At 36.9% G+C, this 20,370-nt stretch overlaps 3 protein-coding genes across 4 annotated transcripts; 1 reads left to right on the top strand and 2 right to left on the bottom strand.

Moving 5' to 3' along the window:
* Positions 1-1,835: 1,835 nt before the first annotated feature.
* Positions 1,836-7,894, bottom strand: mrpl16 (mitochondrial ribosomal protein L16). The gene is given in 5 exon segments (NM_001007764.2): positions 1,836-2,428; positions 4,015-4,308; positions 5,250-5,398; positions 6,639-6,710; positions 7,719-7,894. Coding segments are annotated over 5 exon segments (765 nt in total). The 5' UTR covers positions 7,777-7,894; the 3' UTR covers positions 1,836-2,236.
* Positions 7,895-8,163: 269 nt separating this feature from the next.
* Positions 8,164-13,723, top strand: si:ch73-41e3.7. The gene is given in 4 exon segments (NM_001145612.1): positions 8,164-8,369; positions 9,977-10,434; positions 11,964-12,187; positions 13,452-13,723. Coding segments are annotated over 3 exon segments (906 nt in total). The 5' UTR covers positions 8,164-8,369; positions 9,977-9,996; the 3' UTR covers positions 13,696-13,723.
* A 758-nt stretch (positions 13,724-14,481) lies between these two features.
* On the bottom strand, positions 14,482-20,231 carry txnl4b (thioredoxin-like 4B). Of its 2 annotated transcripts, NM_001037123.3 has the most exon segments (4): positions 14,482-14,779; positions 14,893-15,060; positions 18,570-18,721; positions 19,998-20,231. In NM_001037123.3, coding segments are annotated over 3 exon segments (450 nt in total). In that variant the 5' UTR covers positions 20,130-20,231; the 3' UTR covers positions 14,482-14,779; positions 14,893-14,894.
* Between the last annotated feature and the right edge of the window lie 139 nt (positions 20,232-20,370).

Genomic DNA, 20,370 nt, shown 5'->3' with positions numbered 1-20,370 from the left:
TGTCGCTCAGGGCTCCAGGAAATATGAGGGCCCCCAAATAGAGGTATACTACATGATACCCAATAATTACATATAACAGTGTTTTCTATACAAATTGTTGACTTTACAGATAGAAAATGCTCAAACTAATTTTGAGAGGTATATGGGAATATAAAAGAAAACAACTTTTGCAAAAGATTCATAAGGTTAGTATACTAATGTCTCCTTTAATTATTTTATTTAATTTATATCCCATGGAGATCAAGTAAAAAAAAAAGACGAGATAATATTTATGAATATATGTCTGCAAACGAAACGACTTATTTAAGTTAGAAAAGTATATGTGCACCAAATATTCAATAGTATCTGGATGCAGCCTTTATGATGCAAGCTGAGACTGCATCACTCAGCGTTGCAATGTCAGACACAATGGAGCTAGTGACGTCACTGTGACAGGTAGGGTTAGGGGTGGAGTTAGGTGAGCCCATTAAAAAGCATTGGATGCAACCCAGATTGCACTGCACCAGGTCTGCAGCCAGACCCCTCTCCAAATATTTTTTAAATATATTTTTCAATAATTTTTAAAATAAATTTGGCTTAAAGAGATGGTAGTAAACATGTCAATGGGAAAGAATAAAATATATTAAAAAATAAATAAATATATAACAAAATAAATACATAATTTTTATACAGTTTGGGGAGCTTTTATGTTGTTTTAAAAGGTGGTAAAAATGTTTTACTAGATGATTAGTAAAAGACGGGATATTATACTGAGAAGCCCTTTGTTTTGTTTGTTTATTTGTTGGTTTATGTTAAATCTGACACATGGAAATGTGTATGTACATGTTAAAATATAACACAAAGGAATTGGGAAGAAAAACAACCAAAATAATACGAGTATTTAAAATAAACATGAAAAAAATGATACATTATTTTAATAAAAACTAAAAAACACAATAAAAATGACTAAAGTTTAAGTTAAAATTACATTACACTGTCATTTAACTTTCTTTTAATTAATATACTTGTGTATTTATCTTTATATGTATAATTTTGTATAAGATAGATAAAAAGGAGAAGGTAGTTGGAATTTTTATAGATTTAAAGAAGGTATTTGATACAATAAATCATAATATATTGGTAAATAAATTAAAGGTATGGTATTAGAGGAGTAGCCTTTGACTAGATAAGCAGTTATTTAAAAAAATAGTCAACAGTTGGTGAAAATCGGCAACCATAAATCATCATATCTAAATGTAAAGTGTGGCATACCACAAGGATCAGTTTTAGGTCCAATGTTGTTTATAATTTATATTAATGATGTGTGTAGAAAATTATGGAACAGTCTAGATCAGACTCTCAAACAATGTAATGTCAGCATCATAATCAGTTTAAAAAGTGGGTATAAATATATATTATTAAAGGAATATAATGATGAGGGTGATTGAAAAAGGATAAAATGAGAAAGCTCTGATGAAACTTTAATTAATGGCTATTTAATCACTGTGTCTGTTTTGTTTTTCTTCGGGTCTGTGTTACAAAATGTAAAGGTAAAAATGGATTTAAACATATGTCAAAGATGCCAAAAGGATAAACTATGTCTCATGTAAAAAAAAGAGATGAGTAAAAGAAGAAATGAGTTTTAATAATAGACGAATGAAGTATGTGGTAATGGGGTGAGAAAATAATGAGCTTGTGCTTCATCAAACTCCTTTTTCCACCATGTTGAAATGCATTTTTTTAATGATATTTTATGTATGATATTTTTGATCAAAAATAAATAAATCAAATCAATTGTACATGTCTAAATGAATAATAGTGTAGGACGTACAGTGCAAAGAAACCCTCACACTGCAAACAAACCACATTTATTTATTATACACACTGTCAGCATGTGCATTTGACATGTATACACTCACAGATTTGACCGTAGACAGGTGAACATGTATGGATTACATGTTAGGTGTGTGTGTGTGTGTGTGTGTGTGTGTGTGTTTGCGTGTGTGTAAAAGCTGAAAGTCTTGCAAAACATGTGATAAAAGAGCCGACCACTCAAAACAACTGATCTGGATCTTCTGCTTATAAAAGCTTTCTAAATATTAGCACACCACATCCTGCTCGAGTGTGTGTTCATCATCTGAGTGATAACACATCTGTCTCACACACGCACGCACACACACACACATACTCATGGGCACACAAGCACACATACTTTCTCTCAGACACACATACACACACACACAGACATACACTCTCTCTATACCCTGCTGGGGTCAAAGAACTTCCCGGTGTATCTGCCGTGGTTGTGTACGTCCAGCGGGCTCAGCACCTTCCGGATGCCCAGCATGTTGGAGCGGATGATTTTCTGGAAGCTCCAGGGGTTCTGGTTGTTGGAGACGCGTTCAGCATGTTCCTTATACATCAACGCCAGACTCTCTCTGCTCACCACCTGCACACACACACATATGCGCACACAGGTTTTCTTTAATCAATTGTGAGGACACTCCGAACATTTATAGTGTTTTTTTTTCTACAGCCACATGTTATACACTCACCGGCCACTTTATTAGGTACACCGGTCAAACTGCTCATTACAGCTAATGTCTAATCGGCCAATCACATGGCAGCAGCTCACTGCATTTCGGCATGTAGACATGGTCAAGAGGATCTGCTGCAGTTCAAAGCGAGCATCAGAATGGGGAAGAAAGGGGATTTAAGAGACTCTGAACATGGCATGGTTGTTGCTGCCAGACGGGCTGCTCTGAGTATTTCAGAAACTGCTGATCTACTGGGATTTTCACGCACAACCATCTCTAGGGTTTACAGAGAATGCTCCGACAAAGAGGAAATATCCAGTGAGCGGCAGTTCTGTGGGCGCAAATGCCTTGTTGATGAGGCCAGAGGTCAGAGGAGAATGGCCAGACTGGTTTCAGCTGATAGAAAGGCAACAGTAACTCAAATAAGCACTCGCTACAACCGAGCTCTGCAGAAGAGCATCTCTAACCACACACAACACAAACACAATTTGGCATCACAACATGAAAGCATGGATCATCCTGCCTTGTATCAGCGGTTCAGGCTGGTGGTGGTGGTGTAATGGTGTGGGGGAGATTTTCTTTGGGTCCATTAGTACCAATTGAGCATCAACGCCACAGCCTACCTGAGTATTGCTGCTGACCATGTCCATCCCTTTATGAGCACAGTGTCTCCATCTTCTGATGGCTACTTCCAGCAGGATAACGCAGCATGTCATGAAGCTCAATCATCTCAGACTGGTTTCTTGAACATGACGATGAGTTCACTGTACTCAAATGGCCTCCACAGTCTCCAGAGCTCAATCCAATAGAGCAGCTTTGGGATGTGGTGGAACGGGAGATTGGCATCATGGATGTGCAGCCGACAAATCTGCAGCAACTGCGTGATGCTATCATGGAGCAAAATCTCTGAGGAATATTTCCAGCAGCTTGTTGAATCTCTGCCGTGTAGGATTGAGGCAGTTCTGAAGGCAAAAGGGGGTCCAGCCCAGTATTAGTGAGGTGTACCTAATAAAGTGGCCGCTGAGTGTATATCAAGTTTTTATATATTTTATATTTTCTTTTGCGTAACTTCTATTTTTATGTCTACATTTGTTTTTCTTATTATTATTTTATTCCATATTTTAGATTCCTCTTGTTATTTTTAAGGTCACGAGTGGTTGTGTAAGCATTCAACTGCACATCGCGCTGTGTATGACTCTGTATGTCTAATAAGATATGAATTTGACCTATTGATGGTTTGAGTTTAGTACACTGTAAAACTGTCGCTGCCCTACACTGTTTTAGATGAATCAAATGAACTTTTCTAGTCATCTCAACCAACTTACACCAGGCAAACTGACTGACATAATAAGCACACATATTTTGAATGACTTAAATGCAGTTCAAACCTTATTAGCTTAATAAAATAAGTCAAAATAACATAAAAGATCTGTCATCATGGTTTTCTGTCATTGTTATAAGCGTGCTCGGAGCAGCTGTGTGTGTGTGCTGCACAGACCTTGGCAGGGAAGGGCAGTTTTTTGGCCACTTGTTTGAGCATGGCCTCCACCTGGACCAGCTCCAGTTGTCCCCCCATCTCCAGCACTAGCCGTCCACACTTGATGGGCGTCACGTAGTGGTCGATGGCGCCCTTGCCTCCGCCCATGCGCTGACCCAGACTCTTGCGTGTGATGGGTTTGTGTGGAGGCTGGAAACGCCACACCGCAAACATGCTGCTGGGGTCAATGCTGCGGTTTATGGTCAGACGCATCATCTCTATGTGACCCCAGTGCAGGAACCCTCCACCCAGAGCCTGCACACACACACACACACACACACACACACACACACACACACTTACAAATGTACAAACACATATGCACACTGAAGCGCACAGACACCTTGCCCTTCCAGCTGCAACCCATCTCTGGGAAAAAACATTATTAGTTTTCCACACAAACATATACACACACACACACACACACACAATTACACATGCATACACACATACTCACCTACAAACAGACCTCACATAAATATGCACATACACCCAACCACATTCACATATGCATTTAAACACTTTAACACACACATTTAATCTACACATACATGCACGCACACACACACACACACACACACACACACACACACACACACACACACACACATATGCATACAAACACATATAAACACACAAAAGCACATTTGCATAAAAACACACACACATTTACACACTTATGCATACACACATGCATGCACACAAACACAAATATGCAAACACAAACACATGCATATAAATAACACATATGCACATAAACATACATACATACATATACATATATAGACATACACACACGTTTACAAACTTATGCATGCACTCACACACTCAAATACTCATGCACACACGTGTATATACACAAAAAACACAAATGCATATAAACACACACACACACACACACAAGCACATAAGCACATAAGCACACTAGTATACACAAGTAAACACACACACACACACACAAGCACATAAGCACACTAGTATACACAAGTAAACACACACACACACACAAGCACATAAGCACATAAGCACACTAGTATACACAAGTAAACACACACACACACATAGCAGTCCTAAAGCACTTTACACAATTCAACAACACACGCTAGTCGAGTTCTAACTCCAGCTTTATTACGTGTGCTGATCAGGTCTGCTGTTTTAATGTGAAGAGTGTGTGTGTGTGTGTGTGAGACACTGACCAGAATGCCGTACTGTCCCTGGCTGAATTTGGTGGCGGTTCGGGACGGGCCCTGAATGTCCCGCAGCCTCTTCATCTCCTTCTTGGCTTGTTTCAGATTCGGCACTTTCTCCATGAACTTGAGTTTGGGCTTCTCTGGTAACTCCACATCTGTGTGTGAGAGAGACACACAATCAGTCATGAAGTGAACACTGCACACGGCTCAGTGCGATTATTAAACACCACCATTTCTTACAGTATACACTGAACACAGAGGGGCTGTTTATGTGTACAGTTATTATCTCTCCTAATTATAAGAATAATAACCGTGTCTTCATTCATTCATTCATTCATTCAACTATTCACTTTCCTTCGGCTTAGTCCCTTTATTCATCAGGGGTTGCCACAGCGGAATGAACCGACAACTATTCCAGCATATGTTTTACACAGCGGATGCCCTTCCAAATGCAACCCAGTACTGGGAAACATCCATACATGCTCATTCATACACACACTCATTCACCACGGCCAGTATATTCATCATGTGTTTGGACTGTGGGGGAAACCGGAGCACCCGGAGGAAACCCACACCAGCACGGGGAGAACATGCAAACTCCACACAGACTCAAACTAGCAACCTTCTTGCTGTGATACCACAGTGCTAACCACTGATTCATTCATTCATTTTCTTGTCGGCTTAGTCCCTTTATTAATCTGGGGTCGCCACAGCGGAATGAACCGCCAACTTATCCAGCAAGTTTTTTACGCAGCGGATGCCCTTCCAGCTGCAACACATCTTTAGGAAACATCCACACACACACTCATAGACTACGGACAATTTAGCCTACCCAGTTCACCTGTACCACATGTCTCCTTGCATTCTCCACTGCTTCGCCATCTTTAATAATATTAAAGAATAAAAATAATAATAATTATAAATGTTATTTATTAATTTTGTCTTCAACTTTAAATTGACAAATAAATACATGATAAATATCAGTACTGTAGCTTTAGAGTATAATCTACAATCAAATAAAATTAACATCATCAATTTGTTTAAATATCCAGAGTAATATCACCAAATTTGTCATCATCATTTATAATGTTTTTTTTTTATATTTTTTAGACAATATTAGTATTATACTAATAAAAACATTGATATATAATAATAAAAGCTACATTAAAAACTGCCAAACGCTATTATTTGACAACGATTTGAAATAAAAGTCAAATTATTTCCAAACAAATCTGACATACTGAACTAAAATTAATTTAAAAACAGGCATTTTGGTGTAAAATGCAAAGCAAAATGCATTTAAAAACAAAATGATCAAAATTTAAACTAAAATTAATGTGAACATGAAAACTGAAAATATAAAAATGTCAAATATGAGAGTAAACCCATATTTACCGCTGAAGTCTGGAGGGATTTCATAGGTCCTCATCCCCGCCGACAGCAGCTTCATCTGCTTCTGCAGCACATCTGAAAACCACACACACACACACACACAGTTAGCATCCAGTAAACTAGTGTGTGAGTTAGCATTAATCATTTAACTTCATTCATTTTCCTTCAGCTTACGTCTCTATTGCAGAGGTTGCCACAGCGGAATGAACCGCCAACTATTCCAATATATGTTTTGGTTACCACTGAGCCACCATGCCACCCACATTTAACTTCATAACCAACCTAATAACTCTGCGGTAACAATATCAAGGTGGCACGGTGGCTCAGTACTGTGGCCTCACAGCAAGAAGGTCGCTGGTTTGAGTCCTGACTGAGTCAGTTGGTGTTTCCGTGTGGAGTTTGCATGTTCTCCCTGTGTTGGCTCCGGTTTCCCCCACAGTCCAAACACATGCACTGTAGGGGAAATTATTAATTAAACTGGCCGTAGTGTATGAGTGTGTGAGAGAATGAGTGTGTATGGGTGTTTCCCAGTACTGGGTTGCAGCTGGAAGGGCATCCATTGTGTAAAACATATGTTGGAATAGTTTGTGGTTCATTCCGCTGTGGCGACCTCTGATGAATAAAGGGACTAAGCCTTTAGTAAACAGTTGTAATGGCTGAGTTACTCTAAACTAGTTACCAGAATCAACAATATTGAAGAATATTAAATCTCAAGCTACTGCACACGGTAAACTACTGTTTATTATTTATAAACAACGTATTTGTGCCTTTTTTTATATCCATTTTAAGCATCTTTATTTATTGTACTCAATGTATTTTGTGTAGTTTAACATTTGTTTTCATGTAAAGTACTGTGAATTAGCATCGTGTATCAAATATGCCAACTTACACTAATAAACTTGCATAAACTAGTGCTATTACTAACCACTACTGGCTAGCATATTCATGCACAGGGTGAGAAACTAAATCTATCGCCATACTATATGAATCCAAACATGTCGCGTGTCACTGCTAATAACGGATAATATGAATTCAATGAAATATCGTTACATGTGAATGAGATTATTAGATATTTAAATGTACCTCTCTGACTGGACGACCGGACAATGCCCAGAAAGACACTCTTCACTACCGGGAACATGACTGAATATGCAGCTTATGTATTTTTGCAATGTAAATATGTATAAATGTTCATTTCTGCCAGTTATAATTCACGTCGGCTCCACAAGGTCGCTGCCATGTTTGATCAACATGCGGTGTGTCAGTGAAACTCCGTCGGTGGGAAATCGGCAAACTTCAGTTCCGCTTGATTTTTTTATATTTGTTTTCTCGTTTATTTATTTATTTGCTTTCGCTTTTATTTACTTGTATCCAAAACCCTCGTAGTTTAATAGAGTAAATAATAATATCAAACGTTTGATATTTACATTTAGCGTTCAGTATTAGCAAAGTGGCTAACTTAAATTAGCATACTAAATCATATAAGCCTAGTGCACACTAAGTTAGAATTCGTTACTTGAGCGACTATCAAAACAGATTTTGCACACAAATAAAACAGCTCTGATATATTTCTGAGAAAGCCCAACATATTTACTCTTCGTCAACTGTTTAAATAATACTTTTTCACAATTAGCATACAGCACTACACTATTTACACCTGCCTGATGATAATCAATAACACCTGCCACATGATCTCGATCTGAACTGAGAGCTGAAGAACTACTTTAACTTCAGGTAAACTTTAACTAGTCCCCAGAAGACAGTGTTGATTATTTAATAAACAAATGCTTTGATTTTGAAGTGAAATTTCCATTTTTTAGAAAGATATTAGCAGTAAAACCTTTAGAATAATTAAGGTTTGTTCATGTTTTTGATAGGAGTCTCCTGCCTACACAGCCACATTGATTTGATGAAAAATATAGTAATATTGTGAAAAATACTACAATGTAAAGCTGTTTTCTATATTAATATCTAGAACAATGTGATTTATATAGATGTGTGTTGTGCAGCTGTATTTTCAGCATCATTACTGCAGTCTTCAATGTTGATGGTCATTCAGAAATCACTATAATATGAGGATTTGAAGTTAAAGCAGCTGCACTTTGACAATATTTTTGCTGCTTACCTTTAAAAAGTGCAATAAACCTTTGGACCCTTACATCCTATTTTAGGTGTTTATCTTTTTTAGGATTTTTTTAGGATAAACGTAAATAAATAATAAAAAAAATGACCAGCTAAATCCAGCTAAAACCAGCTTGACCAGCCTTGTTTAAGCTGGACATAGCTGGTTTTGGCTGGGCTCCCAGCCTGGCTAGGCTGGTCAAGCTGGTTTTAGCTGGTCATCTCCCAGCCTGACCAGCTAAGACCAGGCTGGAAATGGCTGGAAACCAGCCTGGAAGTGGCCAAAACCCCTCTAAAACCAGCCTGGTCGACCAGCTAACCAGCCTAGGCTGGTTTAAGCTGTTTTTTTCAGTAGGGATAGCATTTATTAAACATATTTTATATAATTTTTGTCACTTTTGATCAGGTTATTGCATCCTAGAGTTTTAACCCAATTTTGGAATAACATTTTTAATTCAACTGTTGGGCTTGCCGCTTGTCCATATTTGACCCAACAGGTGGGTTAAAACATGCACAGTATTAAAAAAAATGCTGTGTTTTCATAACCAAACATTGGACAAATATGGACAAATACAATTCATCAATTAAGTTTAAATTGCACTGTAACACAATGGTTGATTTTGTCCATAATTGACCCAACAATTGTGTTAAAAATGTAAAACAAATTTAATTTAAAAGATTAATTAGCATATACCCAGCATTTATTGAGTGGAATTTGGAATTTGAGTTGGGTTTGTTCATACTTGACCCAAAGCTGGGTCAAAACAACCTTGCATTTTTAGTGTAATTAAAAGTAACCTCTCACCATTGCCAATACAAAAAAAAATGCAGGGTTGTTCAACTCAACATTTAGTTCATCCATGTTTGACCCAACAACTGAGTGTAACGGAGGCCAGCTGGTAAACTCTGTGCAGGTAAACCTCACTCCTCTGACCTCTAATTGTGCTCTAGCGACATACATTAGAGGCTATGGCCTTTAGCCTCCTTGGTAGAGCAACCGACTCCCATGCGGAAGGTCGCTGGTTCGATATCAGCTCAGAGCGGGTCGGGTGGCGTAGGACTGGCGGAGTGACATGAGCTATAAATGTCATTGATATTTCATTTAAAAAAAACATACCCAACATGAGGTTCATATTTGTCCCTAACACGGGTAAAAACAACCCAGCATTTCTATAGTGAATAATACCGTTTAACTATTATTGTATTTTTTGTTTTTGCAGATTCCTAGTTAAAGTCCTGCATGATGTCAGAGTTCCCAGAATCCAGTGACTCTGAGTTCTCGTACTCGTTCTCTGCTGACGGCCGGCTGCGACACACACACACCGGTGAGCCATACCGCTTCCAGTTCCACCTACGGGACGCTCTGCAGACGGAGACAGAGCAGCGTAGACTCTGCAGATTCCTGACGCAGCACGTTTACACACTCCTGCAGCAGAACTTTCAGATGCGTCTGGAGGAACACTGCTCTGTGTTCATGACCCCCGGAGCCCTGGAGCATGCTGGGTGTTTGCTGCTGCTCCTGCAGGACCGGGGAACAGTGCGAGGTGGACTCTGGAGCTGGAAGATCACGGCTCACGAGGGCTTGGAGACCGGCAGTCAGATCCCGTATTTGCGCTGGGCTCTGATGGAGAACTACGCCGTCATCATCATGAACCCCAATGGAGACCTGCACAACAAGGTTATTTTAGGAAACCAAGACTATTGGTCAAAACAACTATTGGTGCTTTAAAATCTGAGCTGCGGCTGTTTAGAGAAACACCAGTAGGTGGCGCCAAACGCATCAGTCAAGACTAAAACTATTGGGTCATGAAACATTTTAGTCTGACGGAAATTTAGCTGAAATATATTAGAAAATACACAATAAATTAAAATAAAATCTAAAATAAAATAATAATGGTTTTGAGAATTAATAATCACTCATTCTGCTGTGTGAAATCTGAGCTGCGGCTGTTTAGAGAAACACCAGTAGGTGGCGCCAAACGCATCAGCCAAGAGCTTGATTATGTACAAAAACAAATTTAGAAGCAAAAACTAATACTAATTTCCCACTACTGGGTTGCAGCTGGAAGGGCATACGCTGTGTAAAACATATGCTGGATAAGTTGGTGGTTCATTCCACTGTGGTGACCCCTAATGAATAAAGGGACTAAGCCAAGTGAAAATGAATGAATGAATTAAGACTAAACCTATTGGTCAACTCTTTAGAGGAACACCAGTAGGGGGCGCCAAACACGTCAGTCAAGACAAAAACTACTGGTCAAAAACATTTTAATCTGACTGAAATTTAGCTGAAATAATATAAAAAATTCACAATAAATTAAAGTTAAAATTAAGAGCTACTGAAAAACTAACTGAAATAAAATAATAATGGTTTTGAGAATTAATAATCACTCATTCTGCTGTATAAAATCTGAGCTGTGGCTGTTTAGAGAAACACCAGTAGGTGGCGCCAAACACATCAGTCAAGAGCTTGATTATATACAAAATATACACTTTTTCTCTATAAATGTTATTATTATTTTATTCATTCATTTTCTTTTCGGCTTAGTCCCTTTATTAATCTGGGGTCGCCACAGTGGAATGAACCGCCAACTTATCCAGCACGTTTTTTTTGCAGCGGATGCCCTTCCAGCTGTAACCCATCTCTAGGCAAGTTATAATTAATTGACTGTCGTAATTAGATGTGCAGACCATGGATATTTTAGTAAACTAAAACAATAGTTCCAAAAACATTTTTGTCTGACTGAAATTTAACTAAATTGAAATAAAAAATTAATAATAAAATAAAAATTAACCCAAAACTGCAATTAAATAATAATTGACGAAAATAATAATGGGTTTGAGAATTAATAATCACTCATTCTGCTGTGTAAAATCTGAGCTGCGGCTGTTTAGAGAAACACCAGTAGGTGGCGCCAAACGCATCAGCCAAGAGCTTGATTATACACAAAGGAAATAAAAAACATGCATAAACGAAACTATAAATACTTTTAAAACTAGCTAGAGTCGATCATCATGCAGCCGTGCCTGCTTCTGTTTGTCATCAATCTGGCATCCTGCATTCTTGTGGAGTCAGCCTCAGAGGGCCCAAGTAAAAAGTGTTTGGATTTTGGACTGCAATAGTTAGTTCAGCCACTGGGGCTCACTCTGACATACTGCACCGTTAAATATGAATGCAGACCTGTAATGTAATGGCATTTGCTGCAGACGCCGGAGGAGCACGTGTCTGCGGTGTGGCGGCGTCTGGTGTGTGTGAGCGCAGCGCAGCATGTGTTTGTGGTGGCTCATGGATATGGAGGTCTGGCGTTTGTGGATCTGCTGTGCTGCCGGATGGAGGAGGTGCAGCGGCGGGTCACAGCCGTGGCCTTTCTGGACTCCAGTCACAGTCTGTGGCATCAGCCGCTGGGGAAAGCCGGACGAGACTGGCTAAGGTGCAGAATAATGACTAAAAAATAAATAAATAAATCACTGAAGCTGGAAAATATCAACATTATCATAACAGCAATCCAGCTCATCAACACTTGAAGATAATTGTGTAGGGTAATAATGTGAGGGTGCTGGTAGACGGTAATAAAATGCAATTTAATGGGTAATTTAAATAATAATGTAAATAATACTCAGTATAATTACTGTATTTACATTACTATGACGGTTAGGTTTAGGGTTAGGATGGGGGTAGGCATTAATAACGTACAATAAATGAGGAAATTAATAAATAATGTGAATAATACTCTGTATAATTACTGTTTTACATTATAATGATGGTTGATTTGGGGTTGGAGTAGGGGTAAACATTAATAAAATACGGTTTAATGGGTACATTTAATAAATAATGTGAATAATACTCTGTATAATTACTGTTTTACATTACTGTGATGGTTGGGTTTAGGGTTAGGATGAGGGTAGGTGTTAATAATGAACAAAAAATTAGTAAATTAATAAATAATATGAATAATATTCTGTTTAATTACTGTTTTTACATTTCTATGACGGTTGATTTAAGGTTGGAGTGGGGGTAATCGTAAATAAAATACAATTCAATGGGTAAATTAATAAATAATATGAATAATACTCTGTATAATTACTGTTTATACATTACTATGATGGTTGGGTTTAGGGTTAGGAAGTGGGTTAGCATTAATAACTTACAATAAATAGGTAAGTTAAGAAATAATATGAATAATATTCTGTATAATTACTGTATTTACATAACTGGGGTTTGGGTAGATGTTAATAACGTTCAATAAATAGGTAAATTAATAAATAATGTAAATAATACTCTATATAATTACTGTTTTCACATTACTGTGATGGTTGGGTTTAGGGTTGGGGGTAAACATTAATAACACAATAAATGAATAAATTAATAAATAATATAAATAATGTGCTGTTTAATTACAGTTTTACACTATTATGACGGTTGAGTTTAGAGTTAGGAAATGGGTAAACATTAATAAAATACAATTTAATGGGTAAATTAATAAATAATGTGAATAATAGTCTGTATAATTACTGTTTTCACATTACTGTGATGGTTTGGTGTACCGTTTGTGTGGGGGTAGATGTAAATAAAGTACAATTACTAGTTTATTTAATAAATAATATGAATAATTCTCATTAATTTCCGACCTCAGCTATATCCCTTCTACACTTCACCATCAGTGTGTGTGTAATGTGCGCCTGTACTCTGTCCAGGTGTCACTCCAGGACGTGGATCTTGAGCACTAAAGCCCTGAACCGCTCGGTGGGCTCGCTGAAGGCCGGATGTACACAGATCTCTGCCGGGACTCAGTGTCACGACTCCGCGCCCGCCGTCTGCATGGAGTCTGTGTTTCGCTTCTTCAGCAAAACCATCAAACCCAAAGCCGCACCGACACCGTTCGAGATCATCACCCGCAGCAGGAGCCGCTCACACGACCACAACAACAACAAACACTGAGAGGAAATAAAGCACCATCTGCATCACAGTCAGCATTACTGTCTTCATTCAGGATCTTGGAAACACTTTAGGTTGTACCTGCCTGTTGTTAAGATATGAACTGTTCATTAGCAGTTATGAAGTGTGATCTTATTCTGCATCCCTAATCCTACCCAAAACCTAAACCCAACTACTAGCTTACTATTAATAAACAGATAATTAGTAGTTTAATAAGCTAGTGGTTTGCTGATACTGTGAATTGTAACCTAAATTGAAGTGTCACCAAGATCTTTATTCAGAAACACTAATACTGAAAAATGACAACAGCCGATGAGAATCTGAGTTTCCACTGAAGATTTCCTTCATGGTGTTTTAAAGTCTTTGGTACAGTTGTTGTTTATTTAATTAGCTCAGAAAAATATCTATGAACTTATTATTTTAGTATGATTATTACATAAACGCTGGAAGACGAGAGAGGACAATGACTACATCCGCTGTGTAAAACATATGCTGGAATAGTTGGTGGTTCATTCCACTGTGGCGACCCCGGAAAAATAAAGGGACTAAGTCGAAGGAAAATGAATGAATGAATATTGAATTAACTCAGAAAATATCTATGATGTTTATTTTGGTTTGATCATGATTTATATATACATTTAATTGCTAATAAAATATCGAAACATGAGTGATATCTGAGCAAGTATTATTACATTATCGCATAGCGAGTAAAAGTATCTGCTATAAATTAGTCACAATTCACGACTAATCATGAGCAAAATAAGTTATTTAAATAATATACAGTCAAAATTAGCAGTAAAAACACAGAGCTTTATTATGAAAACTTACAAATATTTCACAACACAAAGCTGTTATTATAAATACATCAGATCCTCGTTTCCACAGGAAACCCTGCATCCTCTTCTTCAATCGCTCTTAAAGGGACGGTACACCTAAAAGTGATCACTCTTCCATCATATAATCCCCCTGTTTGAGTTTCTCTCTTCTGCTGAACACAAATGAAGATCCACTGCAGAAATACAGCCATTGTCTTCAATAGTACTTTTGTTCCTACAATTGATGTCAACATTCTTCAAAATATCTTGTTCTGTGTTCAACAGAAGGAAAAACTCCAAAGATTAGAAACACTTAAGCGCAAGTAAATGAGGAGGAAATGTTGGTTTTTGTGCGGATTGTCCCTTTTACAACTCTTGAACTCACGGCTAGATGTCGTGGTACAGCAGGTCATATTTGGGGATGTTTCTGGGGTCGATTGGGCTCTGGACGATCAGTTTTCCCCTCATGGCTCCTCGATAAATCACTTCAATCAGATCCATGAAGTCTTGCTTGCTTTTGAAGCTTCCCACAAACTTGGTGTGATCTGGAGATCTGAAACACCCGAGAAAAACTGCGTAATCACCACACTATTACACATGCTCAGTCTGACGCATTATTAAATTTTAAAAGGTGTGTGAGTTTGAGCTGAGAACAGCACACAGATAATGTTCTCCAGCTCTCTGAAACTGACTCTTTCAGGCTTTGATCCTAAGTGTGGCGTTTTGGTGACTGTCGCTTTAAATGCAAATGAGAGTGCTCTTTTCAGAAGAGGGCGGAGCTATAAATCTAAATACTTCAGCATAGGGGCAGGTGTAAAGCAGCAGTGTGTGTGTTGTGAGTGCTGGTCAGGTGTGCTTCAGTGTGAGTGTGTGTTCATGATTCTGTCAGTCTATGTCGCTCCTGATCTATAATCCTCTTAGTCTATGCTGACATCATCTTCAGCAGCTCAAACACTCTAATGGCGAATGGACAGACGGCTGCTTCTCACTCAGGGCTGCTGGAGATGCTAATGAGATGGAGAGATGGGCACTAGTGGGCGGGGCTTTCCCCCTCTGATGACACGTACAAAAGGAGAATGTCAACAATTTCTGTGACAATATATTGCACAAGAAATACTTTTATTGCCTCAAGCGATGTGCAATTTGTATAACCATATACCAAGATGCTCATGCAATTGTAAAAAGCACATTAAAAACATATGAGTAGGCTAAACTTTTTATTTAATGAGAAAAAATGTGCACAAACTACAATGGAAACAGATTTAACGGACAAACTATGGATGTCGATGGCTGATCATTCTTCAGAGTATCTTCTTTAGTGTTCGACTGAATTAACAATCTAATAAATGATGAGGAAATGCTCGTTTTTGGGTGAACTGTCCCTTTAAGAGAGTGAGAAGTGAGATCTTTTCATCGCTGCACTTTCCTAACACAGCTCTTTGGAAATCTCCGTGTCAGCAGAAGTTAAATTTAGATTCACCAATAAGACGCTTCTCACTTTAACCACATATCCTGTGTTTGTGACCTTTGCAGAACAGAGTATTCTGTTCCTGGATCAGAGCCAGATTAATAATCTAATAATATCATATTAATATAGATAATATAAGGACATAATATAGCCATTTACCAAGAAAAAAGCTCAATGTAAAGCGAGAGATAGAGAGCGAGATGGAAGTAGACATGGGCGCGTTATCATGGGCGCTTCAAAATACTGTCAATAAATACTTATTATTTAAACTTAAATAAATGTACAGATCCTTTTATTTCAGTTTACCAAATGATGAAGAATTAAAGTAATATCTATTTATAAATGAACATTTTCACTTGTTAATATTTCGTGACACATGTTGGGATACAACACTCATTTATTTTAATACTAATATATTAACATGCAGAGCCGGCCCAAGGCATAAGCGAGCTAAGCGGCTGCTTAGGGCCCCATGGCCACCAGGGGGCCCCCAGGAGTGCATTAAATTATTAACTTTCGTTTTTGTTTTAGTTTGTTGGAGAGTTTGGTTATAGATTATGGGTGGGGCAAATATATCAATATGCTCTGGCGCCAAGAATCGATATTTATCTAAAATTTACAAAAGATCTGAATTAATTAATCTAATCTGACTGCAGCCATTTACCGCTGTGACTGCAGTACACCCAGCTGCCACCAGGTAGCTCTTCCTGTAATGGTGGATCAACAATACATCAGAGACGCACCAGTCTTTTTAACCACTGACAGATGAGCGATTGCAATTGTGAAACTTCATACAGGAATATGGGCTCACACTATTTAATTCCGCCAAAATATATAAAGATGTCAATAGGACAAGAACACATAATTTGAAGGGTTTTTCATTTGTTTAACCCTTGCAGACCTTTGCAAAGTCTTGTAGATGGTATTTTTGCTGAAAATATTAGATTAATTAAAAAGAAAAACTTAAAAATAATGCTCTTATTAAACTGATGAGTAAATAACTAATGTTCTCCACTGCTGGAGGCATTATAAGTGCTCAGAGGACTCTGTGCTCACTTGAAGAAAATATATTAATCTAGTGGCAATGCAAAATTTTGCATGAATAAAAATAAACCAGGGCTATGCATAAAATACATCAAATAGGTTGACCAAGTTGTAATAAATGTCTTTAGTTTATAGAAAACTAGAAAGCAATAAATTGCTATTTTAACTGTTTTCTAACATGCACAGTTGAAGTCAGAATTGTTAGCCCCCCTGAATTATTTGCCCCCGTTTACTTTTTCTCTAATTTCTGTTTAACAGAGAGCAGATTTTTTTTCAACACATTTGTAAACATAATCGTTTTAATAAATCATCTCTAATAACTGATTTATTTTATTTTTGTCATGATGACAGTAAATAATATTAGACTAGATATTCTTCAAGACACTTCTATACAGCTTAAAGTGACATGTAAAGGCTTCACTGGGTTAATTGTGATGCTGCTGCTCTGATTAATTTAGAGATGAGTCCTCTATCTCTGCATTTTTTAGCTTGTTGAACAGTTGTGTGCTTTTATACACAGTTGCAATACTATAAACATGTGCTTTTAATGAAAGAAATGCATCTTATGACTTTTTGATGCATTTTTTACTCTTCATTTGCAAAAATTTTTATATATCATGGTCGGTTTTCTTGTGATCAAATTTCACAGCCATGTACTATGAATCATTGACAGTTGGTAAATACTGCAAAAATTCTTTCCTTTTTATTGTTTTTGTCTTGTTTCTAGTCCAAATATGTAAAAATCTTAAAGAATAAACATTTTCTAGACAGATCTTCTGTGGAACATGCTTCTTGATTTAATTTGATTTTGATTTAAAGTGATTTTTTTAGATATTTGAACTAGAAAATACAAAAAGTATATGTAAGAAAAAAAGCATATTTTATAATGTAAGCAACACAGCTACAGCAAATAAAATTTATAACGCGTGTTTTAAATTCAAAGTGTGCAAATAATCAAGGATTAACGATAATTTATCATATTGTCTGCACCAAGGGGGCCCCAAATAAAATTCTGCTTAGGGCCCCCTAAAGGCTTGGGCCGGCCCTGTTAACATGTAATATTTATTAGTTAACACTGTACAATTAGGCTCAATTTGTTAAGATTAGTTTAACTAAACTCAAGATTAAAGCTATAAAATCATGTATTCATCTTAGCTGACGTTAATGTCTTTGTTAATGCTTAATAATTCATTAAAATAAAAGCTTGTTTTATTAAATGTAGTTAACAACTGATCAAATTCTGACATCAACATAACTAATAAATGTGCTTCATTATCACTGTTGATTTGAACGCTTTTACTAGTAAACATTTTTTAATGTGCTTTATAATCATTTTGCAATTAGATTTATTTAAACATTTGTTAACTCTGAACATTTACATGCAATAATGCAACACACAAAACCCTGTTTTAGTTCTTACACCTGTTAAAGTGACATATTTGGCAGCTTTGATAAACATTGTGATGATAATAGCATATATATGGTGATAGAAGCTTCAGTCCCAATAAACATTTTGATGCCAGCAGAATCTAACATTGATCAGAACTCACCCATAATCCACTTTCATGTGCTGTCCGTTGAAGAAGAACACGGTGGAGGGAATAAAGCTGATGTCAAAGTATCTGGTGTAAACTGGAGCTGAGTCGACATCCACCAGATAAATACTGGCCATATTACTCAGATCATGAGCCGTCTTTGACAGCTGTCAATCACACAAACACAACACTTTCAGTATTTATCCTTTTATTTAAAAAATGTGTATTTAAAAAAAACATACTATAACTTTATAATGCATAAATTGCACTTTAATATGAGTTAATTGTGACTTGTAAACTACACAACTAAAGTATAAATGTGTCAAATGTGCACTAATGTAAAACGCTGTACAAATCTAACAAGTATATAATAGATACTTTAATAGCCAACTGAATCGAGGTATTTAAGTGAAATACATGCATGGATCAAGTCAAACTCAAGTGACTACATGAAATGTTAATCACAAATAGATTCATTATATACACATGATTAGAAACAGAAAGTATACTAAATGCAAGCAAAGTGTTTAAAATTTATTTATTTTAAATAATCGATATTACTTTATGCATACTATTATTTATGCAAGTAATAATTGATGAAACGTCATTGAGTTAACAAAAAAACAAGTGTGCATTATATACTGATAACTCAATATTGAGGAGTGCATTATTCTGCTTATTCTCAGCTATATCCACAGTTCAGATGTTGTGTTTAAGAGTGTGTTTGTCAGGTTTTTGCTTCTGTGTGTAGCACTAGTGTCCTCCACATCTCCTCTGAGAGATACTGTTCAGATTTCTTGTAGCTGTGAAATAACTCTAATCATTCAGCGGAGTAATATGGAGCTGCTCTAAACCTGCCGGAACTACTTTAGCTCTGCCTTTATCTGACAATAACCAAACACCTGAGAGTGACCATTCAACTGTGCTGTGGTATAAATAAAAATAAACAACATGCTTAATCTGAGCTGTACTTGTGTTTCTGAAAGATAGAGACACGAAACAAAGATTTCATTTGACTTTTGATGAGTATTTGGGGGGCAAACCGTGATCATTAAATAACAAGTCTTTTAATAGGTCAGAAAATTATTCACTAAATGTTATGATTTTTAAACATAAAAACTGTTGATACTGGCTGATGATTATAGTTATTAGTTTTTTGTTTAGACCAAACAACTTCTTACAGCCTAAAACATACACATATCTATACAACGTGACTGTTCGAGTACACAAAGACATTATTAGTAAGCTGATAATAATTATTAAGCTTATTATAATGCGTACAGATGTACATATAAAGCGATACAGACCACAGAGAGAGCATATATTATACTCACAAATGTATTAATATAGAGTGATACGGACATCAGAGTAAACATATATATTAATTAACGTTAATTAACCCATTAGTTAATGATTAAAGATGAAGATTAATAACCGACTCACGATCTCGTCGATCTGCAGACACACCGAATCTTCATCTCTGCCGAAGCGCAGCACGAGAACCTTCTCAGCGACACTCTTAATCGCCTCATCAATGTCTTTTTTACTCGACAGTTTAGGAAGGAAAAGGCTCATGACGCTTTAATTAAAATGAAACCCACTTATCAACTGAATTAACATCGAGGAGGGTGTGCGCGAACTCCTGCGGATGTTTACTAGTGTGTGGTACAACACTATATTAGAACCGACTAGAAACGCCAACAAATGTTCCTACAGTTTGCGTGTCTTCACTTAAATAGCATATTATTATTAATGCAAACTTGTTAAAAAATATGATTTAAAATAAGATTAATATTAGTACACAAATGTGTACACA

This window comes from Danio rerio, chromosome 1, assembly GCF_052040795.2.
Source record: "Danio rerio strain M-AB ecotype USA chromosome 1, GRCz13ab, whole genome shotgun sequence".
Lineage (NCBI taxonomy): Eukaryota > Metazoa > Chordata > Actinopteri > Cypriniformes > Danionidae > Danio > Danio rerio.
Note: the sequence above shows the minus strand (reverse complement) of the source record. Positions and strands in the feature narration are given on the sequence as shown.